At 41.5% G+C, this 17,554-nt stretch overlaps 1 protein-coding gene across 1 annotated transcript; it reads right to left on the bottom strand.

The window, feature by feature from the left end:
• Positions 1-2,349: 2,349 nt before the first annotated feature.
• Positions 2,350-17,323, bottom strand: mylipa (myosin regulatory light chain interacting protein a). The gene is made up of 7 exons (XM_086177777.1): positions 17,116-17,323; positions 15,926-16,116; positions 9,153-9,338; positions 7,831-8,028; positions 7,537-7,701; positions 6,206-6,629; positions 2,350-4,052 (listed from the first exon to the last, which is right to left on the bottom strand). Exons 1-7 carry the CDS (start codon positions 17,200-17,202, stop codon positions 3,858-3,860), a joined length of 1,446 nt encoding a protein of 481 aa, XP_086033903.1. The 5' UTR covers positions 17,203-17,323; the 3' UTR covers positions 2,350-3,857.
• Positions 17,324-17,554: the final 231 nt, after the last annotated feature.

The raw sequence follows: 17,554 nt of genomic DNA, 5'->3' as shown, positions 1-17,554 counted from the left end.
TTCTACAAATCAAGGTGTCCAAAATTAAGCGGCGTGTGATGCTTTCCGTTAAACGCTCAAAAAACTGGCATATTTCAGACTTATTTGGTGCTGAAGTAAAAAAGCTTTCTTTTCCTCTCTAATTTTTCTCTTCCACGGTAACCATATTTATTAGAACTCCAAATAACTTTTTTGTTCAATGATTCATTTTATTATCCATACTTAAATGTAGCCTTTATTGTTGTGTTGTAGAAGCATAGTTGCCTAGCAAACCCAGATGAAACACATTTGAGAGTGTGACGGTATGTGAGGAAGGTAGCAGGAGAATCAGCTCTTGCATTTGATGGATATAGAGTTTTAAACATTTCTGATTGATCTAAAAGAGACAGAAAGTACAGTGATCCCATCTGACCAAAAATACCGTCCTTTCTATCTAAAACCCATACTTGCCATTAAGCTGTCACTTTATACAAATGGAAATCATGACGGAAAGGCATATAAATTTTAGAAACTCACTGTGCAGTTTGTGTCCAATGGATTTAGTGGTCAAATCTGTGGTATGTTCTCGGCCTGTCAGGTAGTCTCACATTATGGGTCTGGCTAAAATAAAAAATGGGCTTCAATTTGATTAGAAATAATAATTTATGAATCGAGTATGCTACACTAAGATGAAGATGACGACGTGCACAGTTGCAGCAGCTCATAGCTCCTCTTGTTTTTGCTGTTCAGTGCTACTTTATGCGATGTTTTACACATTTCCCAAATTCGTTGCACTTTGTGTAACAGCAACAAAAGTGTTTGAAATTTAAATTTGAATTTAAAACTAAAGGTCTGTGACTATTTCTGACACAAAGCAGAACTGGAAATCCCAAATCAGCATTTTTTTCAATGAAAACCATTAACAATTTCAAATTCATATTCCTGAAATATCTATACATTGCTCAAAAAGTAATTGTGAAAATTTTAGTAGAACAGTCAGAAAACATTCTTCACATTTTTTTCTCTTTAACCCATCATAGCCCTGTCAGCTTGACTAACTTTTTCCAACCTGCTTGTAATGACTTTCCACTTTATGCTTCAGCGACACATCACTGATCAGGCCAAAGTATCAGTACACAAGTTATTCTGTGACCAGCCTGACAGTTGTTGAAGTGTTGCCACCCAGGTATGTCTTACGCAGCCAATAAAAAGAAATGTGTATTTCCCTCTGGTCATGACAGAGTCATGCATCTCTGTTGAGGTAATTTTTTACTCCCCATGACCCCGTGGTACAGTTAAACTATCCGTCATGCCAAATATGGTGTTTTCGAATCTGTGGAGCAGGAAAAACACACCTCCTGTGGACATGACACCCAGGAGACGAAGGAAAGACACAATTTCTTTCTGATCAGTCAGAGTTTGAGGAATTAATCAATCACTGGCTTTTTAGCCATGGTCCAGTGAAGCTTGTCATTTCTCAACAGCCTTTTTATGCACCAGATACCAAGCTACTTTCAGTTCCCCCCTCCTCATCTGACAGCGACAAAAAACACAAACTGACCTTTTGGTGTCCTCCTGAGGTGACGGAGAAGCAAGGATTTAGGTAATGGCTGGAATTTGGCTGTGTAACCTACATTTCTAAATTTCTGTGACAGTGTCTCATATGAAACACAATCATTTTTAGTGCAAAGACAAGCAATCAAGCTGAGATGTAATTTGCTTTCATTTTGCTGTGTGTGTGTCAGTGCAGGAATGTGTGACACTAGACAGACGTGAGCCAAAGTACACAGCATTGAAATTCATGGCAAACTACGTATTAGATATTTAAACTGTTAGAAATACCAACTGTCATGTGGTTCGGGACACAAGTGTACATGTTAACACTTGGAAACAAATTCAGGAGGAAATATGTAAGCAAGCAAATCAAGGAAACCCGGGTGAAATAAGTGAGGTTGTTTTTGTGGTTAGCAGACACCAATCCAGTTTAGCACTTTAAGGAATAATCAAGTCGTGATACGGACGGGACTGACATCACTAACTGCGTTTTTGACACGAACCTTGCTGGATGTCTTCTTCATTCTTTGGGTTCTTGTGTTGCGCAGCAGGCTCTGGTCTCAAAAATTGCTCCAAGTATTTCACAGACATTAAATATCTGGCATAAACAGAAGAGGAACCGGGCTCCACTAAAATCTGGAGAAAAGAATCTGCAGTCTTACAGAAAAAAGTAAATTGAAATTTCTGTTTTGGATTTTTCCTGAAGTTAACCACAGCCCGAGCGGAGTCTGTATGTTGTGATTTTTGTTAGCTCAATGCATCATCTACCACTTTCTCTAAATAAAAAGCTTCAAGTACTTGAAATGCATAAAGGGCTAAAAGAGAGCAAAACCACCATTTTCTGTAGAAAAAAACTTTATTAATACTTTTTGTCAAAAGCAGATTACAAGAACATTTCAGTTCTAGTATTATACCTGTATCTTACAGAGCATAGTGGCCTTTGCTTCAGAAAACAGAAACAAATTGCTACTTGTACAATCTGAAAAATAAGCCCTTCCCTTGCAGAGACCATGTTTTCAATAGTCAGCAATTAAGATACACTTTTCCTTTTTAATGGAAAACAAAAGCTCTGTGGAAAGTTCAACAAACTGTGTTGCTGCTACATTAAGGCCAGCCCCGACAGGCATGTAGATATCCTTGGTAAAGTGACGACGTAGTTTTAAATATAGTCTTTGAATTTAAATAGGAGTTGAAAATGAAAAGCTCTTCAAAAAGCAGGCAAGTATTGCACAGACAGAGCTCCAAGTACCCTTTAAAATATACATCCACAAGGAAGTTACTAGTACACATCAGAAGAAAAACGGAACCGGCAGAGGCTGTCAGAGGAAGCAGCTGCTGCCAGATACACTTATTTTTTTAAGAGAGAAAACGTAGTTCTGTGTCTAGTAAAAAGAACATCTGTGGTCTTTAGATACTGTATTTTGGCACGGACTTTTAAAATTATTAAAAAAAAAAAAAAATCAAAAAAAAAAAGGTACAAGGTGCTGCAGTCATAAGAAATCCAGATTATTTTGGACAAAGGGCTTGTTCATCATCAAGACCCGTTACAAGGTGTAGGAGTGTCAGCAAGATACTACAAAGAACTTTTAGAGCCCGACAAACCCAAAGGTAGCAAGGACCCGACAGCTGCGGCGAGAATCTCCAATGGTGTCAACAAAGTATACATTACTACACCCACATCACTGCTAACTCCTCACTGGGATGGAAAACTTGGAACACAAAAAAAAACCAACCAAATAAGATAAAAATGTGTATCTCACAGTTACACATTATTATTCAGTTGTCAAATCAAAATTAACACTTTAAAATATCAGAATGCTTAAAAAAAAAGCCCTAAACCATTATATACAGTGCAGAGCTACTCTAAAACACTTACACATTGTATATTCAGAGTCTGAGTGGAAGCCTGATATGTAATAAAAAGAAATGAAAGCAAAACACAACTTCAAAACACAATTTAAGAAATATTTCTATTTGAATCAGGTCAACTGATGCAATAATTTAACACTGAAAAAATAATAGAAAAAAAAAAGAAAAAAAGGAGTAATTTGGAAAGAAAGACATCGCCCCAGTGGACAGTCTGTCAGGCTGATGTAACAATAAAAATGTCCACACACACACACACACACACACACACACACACACACACACACGCACACACACACGCGCACGCACGCAGGCACACACGCACACACACAAGCACGCACACACGCACACACGTTGATGGAGTGGCTCTCGGGTTGGCGTCTGATATTTTCAGGGCGTGTCTGGCCAGTTGTGGAGTTCATGTTTTTGATGACCGTAGTTCGAGTGGTTGTTGTGCGGGAGCTCGGGGCGCCGGGTCTTCATGTGTGGTACATCTTGTGGTCGAAGTCAGTGGCCGTGCAGCTGTGAGGCGACGCCAGCTCTCTGTGAATAGGCGCAGGTATGCTACTGCGGAGTTGGTGGTTGTCAGTCAGACCCAGGTTTAGCAGGCTGGTGCAGGTGGGCAGGTAGACGTGCTGCACATGCTCCACCTCGGAGCGACACACGGGGCACAGCTGATGGGACAAAAAAATAAAAAAAATCCATACTTAATTGTTGATTAACCAAAGTGTAGTAATTTAACCCAAAAACAATATTTCGTTACATATCAATCCAAGAAAACATGGGTGACTCCTTCATGATCTCAATGTTTTCTTCATTTCCCGTAATCACATGAATCTTAAAAATCTTCCATTTTTATAAGGCCTGTGTAAACTTACTTAAAAGAAATAGTCAGAATTCTCCAACTCTTTTCAGAAGTAAATATACTGACTTTCATAGAATGTCAGTGCATTGCTTTATATAAGCTCATCCTCCATGCCTTGGTTGAAAAACAGATCTAATGATCAAGTTTAGCCTTTTTAGGAATTAGGGCTTTTTTAAATAAAATATATGCTTGATAAAAATGTCAAGGCACAGAGACATGTTACACAAGAGTGTAATAAATCTTCTAGCCCTAGTTTGATTTTCTGTGTAATCTTCACCTCCCTGCAGGGCACACAAACCTATGAATCAAATTTTTTGTTCAATATTGCCATGCTACAGCATGGAGCTAAAATCAAGGCCTTGTGGTTCCAGGATTACACCGAATCATGTATTTGTGGTTTTCATTTCAGGTTATTACGTTATTGAATAAAGAACAAAAAATACAGGGCTGTCTCAGAAAATTAGAATTAGAATATTGTGATAAAGTTCTTTATCTTCTGTAATGCAATTAAAAAAACAAAAATTACTTTTTCATGATGTTCTAATATTTTGAGATAGGATTTTTGAATTTTCTTAAGATGTAAGCCATAAATCAGCAATGTTAAAATAATAATGGCTTCCAATATTTCAGTTGATTTGTAATGAATGACATTTTTGTTTTTGTAATTGCATTAGAGAAGATAAAGAACTTTATCACAATATTCTAATTTACTGAGACAGTCCTGTATTTATCAGATAGAAAAGTGCTGAACATTGAAGTTACTAGGATGTCCCTAAATAAAAAAAAAAATAAAAAAACAATTAAGAAAAAAAAGACTCATCACATCATCATTTCCTTATATCACTAATGTATGGTATATTCATTTTGTGAATTCTTGAATTGCTGAAAAACTGCTGCCCCAGTGATTCAAAAAGTTTGATTGTGAGAGCATTAACAAAACAAATGGACACTCTGGAATTGTAATTTAACTAATATAATAAAAAGAGTTGACCTGTTATCAGTTTAGATTTTGTTATGGGGAGGTTTTTAATGGCTGGCCGAGTAAGAGGACGGCATCCACCTTTGAGTCTATTGCTCCCAAAAATGAACAGATGAAGCAATAAAAACTCTCCGTTCTTTCGTATCTTTGTAGGTACTTTCGAAATCAGCCTTGACCTAGACAGTGTGTTGCGGTAAAGTTTAGCACAGGAGCTTGAATATTGATTATACGCCATGTGAAAAAAAAAATGCAAGCCTGGCCTGAAAATATGTGCACGATATTATCAAGGAAAGTGCACTAAGGAGAAGAGACATTATGACTGGCAATAAGAACATCACTTGGGTCATGTGACCATTATCTGTGCTAAAACTAAAAGGACACTGACAAATATCTCACTGGTTGGAAATTAAGCAACCTTTATGATTTATCAAATAAATGGATTGTGAAAAAGGGACAGCGGTTCTCTGAGTCACGTTGAAAGCAGTGGAACTTTGCTGGTCTCGAGTTTCTTCTCACGCTTTCATACGTCTATTAGCTGGGTCACCTTTCTTAGTTGAACTAACGGAAGAGAGATTTGCCTGCCTGCTATAATCCCCTCATAAGACAAAACTCACACACACACACACGCACGCACGCACGCACACACCATCTGCTTCCACGATGATGGGCAACTTTTAGCTGATTAAGTGGGGGTGCATCAGGTCAGCGGAGTTGAGAAAAAGCTTTTGATGCTGTTTAAAGGACCATAACAAACGAGAAGCTAAAGCTGACTCATAAATAAAGAGACTTTGGAAAAGCTGCAAACAGCTCGCTAACTCAATTTCAGAGGTAAACAAAAAGAATAAATTTCTTTGCTTCATATATTGGCAACATGGCAGTTCCTTAAAATCACAAGCTCTCAGTGACACAGAAGCAAATAGCCCCCTCTCTTCCCAACAACTTAAAAATGCAAAAAATAAAATATCATTTCACAGTAGACTAACCTGAAGTTGACTTGCACATGTCTGGCAGCACACCATGTGTCCGCAGGGGCAAAATGCCGCATCTATTTCCTCCTCGCAGCACAGCATGCACAGCAGAGCCTCCCGGAGCTTCTGCAGCCTTTCCTGCAAGGCTCTGTTCTGCTGACAACTGCCACAGTCCAGACCCTCTTCCAGCTGGTTGTCCCGGCTCGGGGAGCGCGACGGAGAGTTGCGCTCCCCGTTACCGGATCGGGAAACCAGGTCCACCACACCGGAGTTGTATAGGGCGCGGCGGGCATGGTCATACACTTCTTTGGAGGTGCGTCGGATATCGAAAACATACTTCTTGCCGAGGTTGATGTTTTCATTGAGGAAGAGCGAGGCCAGGTGACCCTTGAAGTCTCGGCTGTACTGCATCATTACTGCGTTTGTAACCGTGTCACACCTGGAAACACGTGGGGTAAAACAAATGTAAGACACCTATTGTTAGGTATGTTGAGTCTGCAGTTGGGGAACATTTTCTTGAACTGTAGGAGATTTATCTTTATGCAAGCCAATAATAATTTTATTTGGTCTGCTTGATTTATTTTAACTCTTTACTCTTAATTTGGATCTTAGTTTCAGGCTACATTACAGAATAGGCGTGTATATTGGTGAAGTCTGGATGAAGACATGCTAGGAAAAACACAAAATGTGACTCTGCTTATCCTTTAAACAAAGGTGCTGTGCTTTCTGTGTACCATTGTGATGTAAAATAATCTCTATTCAATTCATTTGTCAGGTTTCTGCAAATTCGTCTATGTGCAGTGTGGAGGGAAAAGCCAGTCCTTCCTGCTCGATAGCTATGAGTAATAACATTACTGACGTGGCCGGCTCAGCATGCATTTATGACAAAGACAGATTCTGTTAATGTTTTCAAGTTCAGGAAAACACACATAGATCAAGCATTGACTTTTGCAGGATGCCACCTGACCGAGAATGAGTTACTAAGTGACCTTCAGATCAACAGGACATGTAACAGTGAGACTGGGGATGATTAAGACTGGTGAATGACTGACAGTCAACAGTACTTGAATGACCGTAAACAAAAACAGATATATAATTCAACTGAGCACAGGAGTAGTAACATAGTGACACTTGGTTCCGACCCAAGATACCAATACCAGGTCATGCCTGGGCAAAAGAGGAGGCTTGGTCCTCCTAATAAATTTTAACTTATTAGCATTGTGTTTAAACTGATGTCAAGGCATAAATAACAAGCTTAATCAGTTTTGTCTTTCAGAAATAGTGGAAAACTGAAATGTGAATACAAACATTATGGTGTTCTGTTGTCCGTGAAGGATGACTCTTACCTGTAGAATGCATGAGTCTCTGTGATGGCCCGGTACAGACCACTGGCTGCCCGATTACTAATGAGCTTGAATAGAAGTACCACACTGTCATTTGTCTCCTTGGTAACCGTCAGGTACACACTTTTACCAGACTGGGTAGCAATCTGAATGATGGGATAGCTTATTCTGTGAAGAGACAGCAAATAATGAGGTTGTTAGTCATGCTTAGGATATTTTTGATGTGAACAGTTGCTCAAAAGTTCTGAGAAGTTTCTCTATTCCATTTCTCTATTCCGGTATTTTGGTTGGACATACCTGTTGACTAAGCTGAAATCCTCCTTGCAAATGGCAATGCCTTCTGGTCCGATCCCTATGGCCAACCGTTGTCCGTTTGCATCGCGAACCCAGTGCCACTCCACACCATAATGCTCCAGTGACGACACCAGCTGCAGGGCCTGATACTCCACTGAGCCTTGGCTCACACCCTCCAGGGCCTTGTGTCTGGATACAATACTGCAGCACAAATAATGCAGGAGGGGAAAATCAAGAAGACAGTTTGGGGTTATTCGACTGTATGCTCTAATGCTAAGATTAAAACTGACATTTTGTGATTCAAACTTTAATTTGCAGTGAGGAACACCCACGTTGACAGGTATATTATATGAGCAAAGAGAAATGAATGTGTTTTAGCTATCATAGGTGAAGAGCTTTAGTATCAAACGGGTTCCATTGAGTCGCACAACTCTGAGATCAATGCTTGGCTGACTCTCTTCAAGCTGGTGAGGCCTACTCTTATTGAAATGTTTACAACCACACTGATCCACAGTGAGAGGTATTTGTAAGATAAAAGTCTTAGTGGGGAAAACATCCCTGCTACGAGCTGTCGCATTCATAGTGGATTGTTGAGTGGGTGTAGCAAAGAATAGTGAGGCCGTCTGTCCCGAACAACAAACATGAAAAGAACTGAGGGTAGCAGATTTCTATTTGAAGCTTAATAAACCAAATTCCCACAGCATTTGAGGAATGGTTTGCTGTAGCCAGCAAAATAATGTATCAATTGTATTTCAGCGACAGTAAAGGGACAATTTAGTCATTCGTGAATTTTAAAATACCCGATATGTAGAGTGTAAACTCCCATTTCTCTGACTCAAAGGCATAGCAACAATGGTTGGAGAGACATCTTTCAAGGCCCGGTTTTTGGTGTCTGGTATGCGAGGCTTTGTTTGCCCCCTCATTATATCTACTGGATCAGACGGGTTCTGTGACTGAAGATTCATGTATTTGGCTCATATAAATGTATTTTCTCTTTACCACGCAGCCACGTACGCATCAGTTGAGCTGACTCATTGAAAAGGTCAACAGGTGGCAAGGATTGTCGAATGGCCAGAAGCCCAACAGTAAAGCACGTGTTTGAGGGGAACACTGCAACCATTATCAAGCTACCCCTGATGTGACTCACTCCGTGGCCAGTCACGGCACATTCGCTGCTCTCGAATTCATCGTTATTATCAGATGATTCCAAAAAATGATTGTGATAATAAGCAGGATGTATTCATGCAATAATCAGTCTTTTTTTTTATTTTCAATTTTAAAACGTTCCATCGTATTTTGACATCGGATATGTGAATATCTTGTACCTGTTGAGGACGGCGGGACACGGCTCCTCCCCGCACAGCTCTGAGTACCAGTACTGGGCCGTGTTTTGGTTGTAGTCTCCGAACTCTGCTTGCGCCAGGAGGGCACTGAGCTCCTCCGCTTGCTCCGAGCCCATTCGCAGGTGACCGTTGTGAAGGTCCTCCTTCACATGCGTGAAGAAGATGTGTCTGTTGAGCAGAGAAGAACTGATCAGATAGGCCTGGGCAGTATTTTTATTATTTATAATAAAAAAAAATCACATTATTTATTTATATATAATTTTTAGAAATGTGCCTCTTGCAAACTCCTAAACTGACTATTTTGTTTGTACAAGTGACATTTATGAGTTACGGCTGAGCAGTCAGGACATCTGGCTGGAGCAGGTGGTTTGTGCAAGGCTGGGATTTAAGTCTGTTTGAGCAGTGGAAAATTTTGGAAAAATAAAATCCCCCACTGTTTGTATTCTCAAACTTTCACAATTCCTCAAAATAGTTTTGAACTCGCAGTAAAATTAGGTTCTATTTTTTTGAGATATACTGCGTTATATTTATATGAGAGTTTCCATAATAAGTTTCCATAATAATCAAAAATAGCTACCATTTTATGCTTGTGGTGAATGAGTAGCTGATCAGAGCACTTATCAGCCGTGGCCAAGGAAAACAAGTTTTTTGAAAATAAACCATGGCGAGACCATTGTTTTGACCATGAGACGTGATGAATGCTTCCCTCCTCTTTAGCGGCAGGGAACCAACAGGAGTAACACCCTGATTATAACCTTACATCATAACTGTCGCAGAACTCAAGTAACCTGCAGATATCTCTTCTTGAGTTCAATCAGTGACACGGTGACCTTTAAGAGGATTTTAAGGGCGAGTCCCGAATCAAGGGGCCAGAACTTTATGGCCAGGGTTGTGCCCGGCTGTTTACTTTTATTATCTCCATCCAAAACTTGACACAAATTTCTGTTGCTGTGATGACAGAGAAAATGTTTTCGCTGACAAGTGGGATGCCCTAAAGGTGAAGTTATCTGTAAACTGGATTGTTGCGGGAATGAAGGAGATCTAAGGAGAGGATACACACAAGTGCGTACTTCAACTGCTACTGACAGACACACCTAATCCACACGACATCACATGCCTCTAAAGGAGAATCAACAAAAGCGAAAGCTGCTGTGAGGTACAAAACAAAGTCAGACTACACTGTTTCTAACCGAGCCAGACCATAACAACGAGGCTCTGGAGCTGACTAGCCTTGGGCATAACAAACGGTGCTTTGATATGGTGTTAAACATCCCATTCCCTCCAAGACACACAAACACTGGTCTATTGTGTCAGGCCCAGCAGGCGTCATGTGATGAAGCGCTGCTCGTTTGCTACCTGCCTGACGCAAACAATGGGCTTGATTTGACTGAAAATTACAGGGTGCAGGCGCAGGGTTACTACAGGGCAAGTGACGGAGGTTACTCTAGTTCAGGCTGAGAGGTTAAGATCGTACACGGTGCCATCGAGCAAGGCATCTGATACTCCACAAGTATTAAAGTGCAAACACCCTTGGCTTGTTTCTTTGGCAAATGCGACAGAGATTATGTTACTGAGTTGAATCCTGACATGTGTTACTTTACCGACCATGTGTGAGGATGGTATGTAGCTTTATGCCATTTTGTGGTCGAGCAAGGGATTTTTCTCTTGACTCACTGAGTTTAGGGAAGAATTTCAATTTTAATGTTGTCAGAAAAGAAAATACAAGTTGCTCTTTAGACAATGACTTATCTATGACCATTCAGGTTTGACAGCCCTGAGTGTGAGTAATGGACTGATGTTATCAATCAAAACACCCTTAAGAGTCTATTTCCCTATTGGATTAACAGCAGGTCACCGGTATGAAGAAATGTATTTGAGCTCAGCTATAAAAGCAGCACTTCAATAAACAAGTTATAATAAAAACAGTAATTAATGGAAGTACCGGTATTTACCTAGAGGAAGCCGCTAACACTTCCATCTAAACAGACTCATTATGGTTGACTCAAAATGTTCATCAAACAAGATATAATAACTAATAGAAGTACCTGTATTTACCTTGAAGAAGCTAACAGACGCGCATCAAATGTGCTGTTTTAGATGCATTTTAGATTTTGAATAAAAGAAAAACATGGCTGGGAATATCTTGAAAAATAAAATCGTAACCAAGGTTACAAGGCGCAGTACCGAAGACCCTGTGCTCAACTAAAAGGGTATGCAAGTTGATAAGAGGCTTGCTGGGTCACAGAGACATGATTGCAAGGTGGTGAGACAGAATCACTAGGAGCTAAGAGGCAGTTTATCAGCAGGTATATGTCCTTGTGTATGTCTCCCAGTCAAGTGCCACCGCGCATTACTATTCAAGCGAGCACACGCGCATCGTCACAGTCGTAAATGAAATGTACTTTAAAACACGTAGGCCACCATCAAGGTATTTCTTTGTTCTTTTGACCATCACGTTCACATCTCAGACATCGTGCCAAGAAGTCTGTGCTCACTGAAGTCTCCTGACCTACTTTACTCTTTTCTTTATGTGCACACACCATATTGTTGCTTTGTCCTTCATTGTGATAACACGAGTCTTGCTTGATTAAAAGGTAAAGCTTGGGGTGGAGCCAGGAGTAAAGACAATTCAAAACAGAGAGTGGCGGTCATGCTTGATTAGATTGCAAATTTAGAATAAAATAAAACTTGAACCGATCCCGAACCCTGAGAAATCATGTCTTCAAGCAGACCACTTGTTGCAAGCTGAAATAAGGAGAAAGTGTAAAATACTGAAACGTTCGCCTGATTTGTGCTTCTAGGTCTTTGCAACATTAAAACAATAAGCAAAAAAGACTCCCAAAACGGTTGATTGACTGATTCTGTTTTTTCACGGACCCATTCGCCAGAGAAACAAAACTCATTGTTTCAAAGACCCCAAATCCGTGTCCAATAACTCTTCCCCTGCCGTCCCGCCCATCTATAAAACAAACCAGCATTTCATTTCAGAGTTTCTGCCCCAACCCAGTGTCTTTCCTCCAAGTATGTTGAAGAATGTCAGCCAGTTCAGCACACAGAAGAACAAAACGTCCTCACGAATGGAAACCTAACACCTCTGCCTAGAGACTGCTTCTGATTCAGCCAATCACCAGTAGACTTTCAGACCTCATTGCTTGGGGTTTCAACAATGCGGTTTGTATAAGCTAGTCAAATTACACTGCCAGAAGCTGTGTGTCGTGAGGTTACTAGATGTCAATGAACGATAGTAAACTCTGCAAAGCATCACCTCCCCGTTGCACGAACAAAGTCTCATCGAAGATATTGGGTTTTTTTCAGTGTGAGATGAGAAGTTGAGGCAAAACTATGTCGAACATTTATGTCCCGTGGATGTGCAAAATTTAGCTTGGGCCATTACAAAATAAAACAAAGAAGCAGTTTGTATGTTGAATGCCCCTGTTTACAGGCTCGTGCTCTGCAAAGAGTGATAAAACCGATTAAAGATCTGCTAAAACAAAATCAAATCCTCTAAGAAGGGCTAATGTTACAACTTCAAGGACTAGGTTACATGAGTTCACAATAAATGATAAGCAACTGAATGCGAACGATGAAGCATGTAGATTAAAAAGGGCCTTCAATGGTTGTTAAGTAGATACACACACACGCGCACACACAAGTCTTGTTTGATTTTTGGTTTGATCGTCTCTTCACGGTGAGCTGAACTGTATTTTAACCCCAATAAATCCCATCACAATGAAATTTAAAGAACATTTAGTTCTACAGCTATCATGAGAGGAACTGTAAGAGAAGTGATAATGCTCTTGTCACACATTACCGGTAAGACTAATAAGCCCTTTTATGATTTTAGTCACTATCTGATTATAAGTGACCCATCATTTTTATAGTGTGATTGATTCTGGGAAGATATTATTCACTACTCATGGAAAAAGAGAGTATTTAGAAATCTAGTTTCTGGTAACCGGTTTAGGAATAACTACAAAGATTAGCCCTTGGTTTAAATGTGGCTGTTTTTTTGTGAGCAAATAAGAGGGTTTGTATTAAAGGGTGTTAAATGAACTGCCTCGACCTCTGATAAGACCTGTAACAATAGTTCTGCCCTCTCACTATAGCCAACATTTGCCTGGTCAGAATGCTAAGTAGGAAAACTAATGAGGGAGAAACCTTCATATATTTAAACCAGAAAACACCCCCTAGCAAGTAATGTTTAATGATGCAGACAACAGGAGCTGTTTAGAGGCTCTGCTTATCCCTTAACCTATGAGAAGTGTGGCTCCTCTCCCTAAATCGTTTACATCGCATCCCTGGCATGTCATGGAAAATTCAGATAAATATAAAATCAAATGTTATCCAATGCCAGCGTGCAACGGACAACTCAAAGCAATCTGGGGAAATTCGGTGGTGTTTTTTTTTTAAGGAAAAAACAGTACCACCCCTGAATTAAGATGAACTAAACAAAAAGCCTGCACTTAAAAGTAGCCTTGGGGAAAAAATGCAGCCAAATACGAGTGTTTTTGACTATAAGAGCTTTGAAGACAACTGTACTATGGACATACACACCATATTTTTCTAAAACAGACCTCGTGTTTGAAAGTGATCAATTCAACCCATGTTCTCAAACAGCTACTTTTTGGTAGAACCCACCCAGAAGACAAACAAAAGAACTACCCAGTATAAAAATGTATGCAAAATAACCAAATGCACAGCTGTGCGCAAACGTGACGATTGTAACGACCTGTAAAGCTTTACATAGCAGCAGAGCCCACAGCTGCTTATATAAGCTGCTCTGTGCATTCTCAGACCAGCACAGTTATGTAACAAGGCCTATAAGAAGGGCGTAGAGACCTCGGCTGGACTTGGCTGATAGTTGCAATGTCAAATAGGCTCCCGAGAACATTAACTACGTCTTGTACATTTCCTGTTAACGGAAATTTCCAAACCTGACATGCAGTTGTGTTGATTTACTGGAGTACCAGAAACTTGTTGAAACTTCTCTCCCTCTTATGAAGAACGCTTTGTGTATGTGTTAATGTTAATCATCCCTTGAAACCCTGAATGAATCTACAGATCAGAGCAGATGTGCTCCAACCTCGCAAAATTTCTGTCTGTCTATCTCGATAAGGTGTGCTGGCATGCCCGTCTGAGAGCAATGAAGTGGCTTCTGCTTTAGTAGGTCAGAGGTGAAACCGTTAAAAAAAGTGAGCGAAATGGGATTTATGACATCAATTTATGGCCGTTTTCCACACAAGGCATTACATTTTAATGAGAAAACTACGTTAGTGCTGAGTGCTGAAAATAGCACGACACATTTAAGTATAATTAAAAAGCTCCCCTGTCACAGACAATCAACATGTTGCAATAATCCTTGAAACTGTTGCCAGTGACTGCTCTCCATACTGCTTCCAGTTATGTCACATCCAAGCAGAAAGGCAGCTTAAAACCTGTGCCGAATTAAATGAATAACTTGGAAAGGATGGTGCTGTGGGCCACATGTTGGAATCTATATCAGTGGCCGACCCATGTACTGCCATCTCATCTTTATCTCACCTGTTTCACAATCCCCATGACCCCCTCGCCCCCCAGACGCCAAGCCATCTGTTGATAACCCCAGCTAATCTAAGAGGTCGGAGCACAGGCAGCCAAGTGCCACCCCCCCCACACACACACCACACACCACTCACACACACACAACCCCCCTCCCTTCACCTGCCTTTCACTTTTTTCCCCCCATCAGAATGGCTACCAAATAAGGCTCAGTGCAGGAGGGGACGGAAGTGGTGAGACAGAGAGGAGAAATAGCTTAAAATGTAACGACAATTTGGGGAGAGAGAAAAAAAAAATGTGATAAATAGTTGTACTGGAGTAACATGAGATGAGGGCAGAGGGAGAGAAAAAGATGAGCGTGGGACGGGGGGGGGGGGTGAGCTGGGGACCGGCTTACGGACCCGTAGCCAAGGCAGATAGATTTCAGTTTAATGAACAACTCTAGCTGCCTGCTGTGAGTGAGGGAGCAGCGGCTGTGAGAAGCGTGGAGGAAATTAAAAAGACACCAGGCGGATTTCCCCTTCCAGAAAGACCTCCCGCCAAACCTGTGGCTCAAACCCTCCGGTGTTAAACACTTTACCGTGCTGCCCGGGGCGGATGCAGAATACGTTAAACAATGTTGAAAACCCTGCTGCGGAAGACTAAACAGCTCTATGTTTCCATGATAAATAAAACTCTGACAAAGTTGCCCTGTTGCACGGTTTCCAAATGGCATCTGTGAAAATGTCAAGCTGTGATTTGAGCTTTTGTTCTGACAAAAAAATGGACACAAAGAGTAAAAAAAAAAAAAAAAAAAAAAAGCACAACAAAAGTTATTTGTGGCTGAATGGGGGCAGTGACGAGAGGTCCGGGCTGTCACACAGAGGGTCCCTGGGGGCAGACACAGAGGAACACAGGGCCCGGAGCTGCAGGATCATATTTCCTGCCTGACGAACTCACTGAATGACCTATAGTAACCCCGGTCGAGCTCTGGGGAAGAGGTTACTACAGGGCATACTAGTGTATCGGAAACAAGTCGATCAAGTAAGGCTCTCTGTTCTCGCTCCCTTTTTCAGTTTTGTTTTTGAAGATATTTCCAGTTGCATGAGACATTCATGAGGTATTCTAAGAAATGCTGAGTTTAATTGATTTCATATTAGGAAAATTTGAATGTTCCAAAATAATAATAATGATAAATGAACAGTAATAATAATAATACTGATAATAACGACATATACCTTGTCTGTTCCTGCAGAATAAGATGGGGCTCTACGAAGAATTTGACCCGCAGCCTCAGTCGACACGGTGACACATTGTCCATTTGCTGGCAGATGCGGTTCCTCAGATTCAGCCACAGGTTCTCCCCTTTGCTGCCGGTGAACTGCAGCCCAAAGTAGTCCACTTCAATTATGCCCAACTTCCTGCAAACCTGGAGAGAAAAGTGAAATGAAGCGGGTGAAGGACAAAAGAAGAGGAGATGAGGCCGCTCATAAAAAAAAAAAAAAAAGGACTCTTGCAGGAAACTGCGGGAGCATTTAGAGGACACTTATGATTCTAACACCCAAGTAGGTGAGGTGCTTCTTCAAACTGGCTGCTGGCTTGAGCTCATATGTGACAGCAGATGAACTTTGAAGATTATTCTGTCTTAGCCATATAAGGCGGGAAGGTGCGGGTGTGTGTGTGTGTGTGTGTGTGTGGGGGGGGGGGGTTGCAGTCAAACATTTCAGATGATTACACGAAGAGAAATGCTGGGCTGTCGCTTTGCACGATTGAATTCCCCACAAACCCCTCTTTCGCTACTTGCACAGATTAAACCCATCAATATTCCAAAGCGCGCCGTGTAAGTGGCAGTAAACTTGGAGGCTCTCCCGGCCTGGAGGATTCATCAAACCCACAATCCCACGCCCCCTCGGCGGCTCCCAGCCACGGGGTTATTATATAACTCCTGCTGGAGGTCGGCGGTTAGGGTTAAAAAAAAAAAAACAGAGATAAAACTTATTCACACTCATGCATGCAAAGTAGCTTTACGTTTAATTGATGGGAGAGGGTACAAGTGAGGCGCATCCCGGTTTTGGATGCATCAAGTCAGTTAACCTTGACTAAAACCTGCAGCCGGAATCCGGCCAGGTACTTTTTCCCAGCGGATCCGACGTGTATGTCAAGCTGTTCGCTTGTATGATCGCGTCAAACATTTGTGTTGTTTCCCCGCGTCCCTCCTTCCATGCAGCCGCGGATCTGCGGGTCGGTTCACGCAGAGCGTCCCGCAGACGTCGGGCTCCTGTCACCGGCGCCGGTTGTAAACAAACTCGACCGAGATGTTGTTTGCCATTCGTTTACCAGCCCCCTGCGGGATTTCGGATCTTTGATTGAAAATAAATCTATACAAAAAAAAAGTACAATTTTAAATGCATGTCTGAAACTTCCTCACCTTATTCAGACAGTCTTCGCCGTTCGCTTTCGCATCGACTTCCACTTCCATCACCACCGAGTCCGGACGGGTAACGTGGCAAAGCATTTTGGCTGCTGTGCGTCTTTGGTTCGCCCCTCTATGAAACAACTCAACTTTTCTCCAGCCCTTTCAGTCCCCTCATCCAGCCCTCTCCACTTCCTCAGCTCTCTCGCTCCGTGCGGCGAAGCTGTGCATCCTCGGCTGTGGGTAATATCAATGAAATGCCACCGGCGGCTCCGCCTACTTTTCTTCAACCAATAGCGGCTAGGTTGACGTAGGGGTGCAAGTTTCTGACCAATCGGAGGACTTCTTACACCCGAACTGACTCCTGACTGGCCCCCGCCCGCCGCGCTGTGCGGTGAGGAAAAAATGGCGCCCTCTGCTGGCGACAAGGAAAACCTACCAATTGTCTCTCAGC

The sequence above is a fragment of the Fistularia commersonii genome, chromosome 30 (genome assembly GCF_037954325.1).
Source record: "Fistularia commersonii isolate RoL2024-O1a breed Wild chromosome 30, RoL_Fcom_v1.0, whole genome shotgun sequence".
In the NCBI taxonomy this organism is placed as follows: Eukaryota; Metazoa; Chordata; class Actinopteri; order Syngnathiformes; family Fistulariidae; genus Fistularia; species Fistularia commersonii.
The sequence above is the reverse complement of the archived record's forward strand: the minus strand, read 5'-3'. Positions and strand labels throughout refer to the sequence as shown.

What these genes read in the sequence shown, in the direction of transcription:
- mylipa (XM_086177777.1), bottom strand. Translation starts at nt 17,202, where the DNA reads ATGCTTTGCCACGTTACCCGTCCGGACTCGGTGGTGATGGAAGTGGAA. An exon ending in ATTCTGCAGGAACAGACAAG is followed by an intron (nt 9,339 to 15,925) that starts GTATATGTCGTT and finishes TCTGCTCAACAG; the next exon opens with ACACATCTTCTTCACGCATG. An exon ending in TGTCCCGCCGTCCTCAACAG is followed by an intron (nt 8,029 to 9,152) that starts GTACAAGATATT and finishes TTTGTGCTGCAG; the next exon opens with TATTGTATCCAGACACAAGG.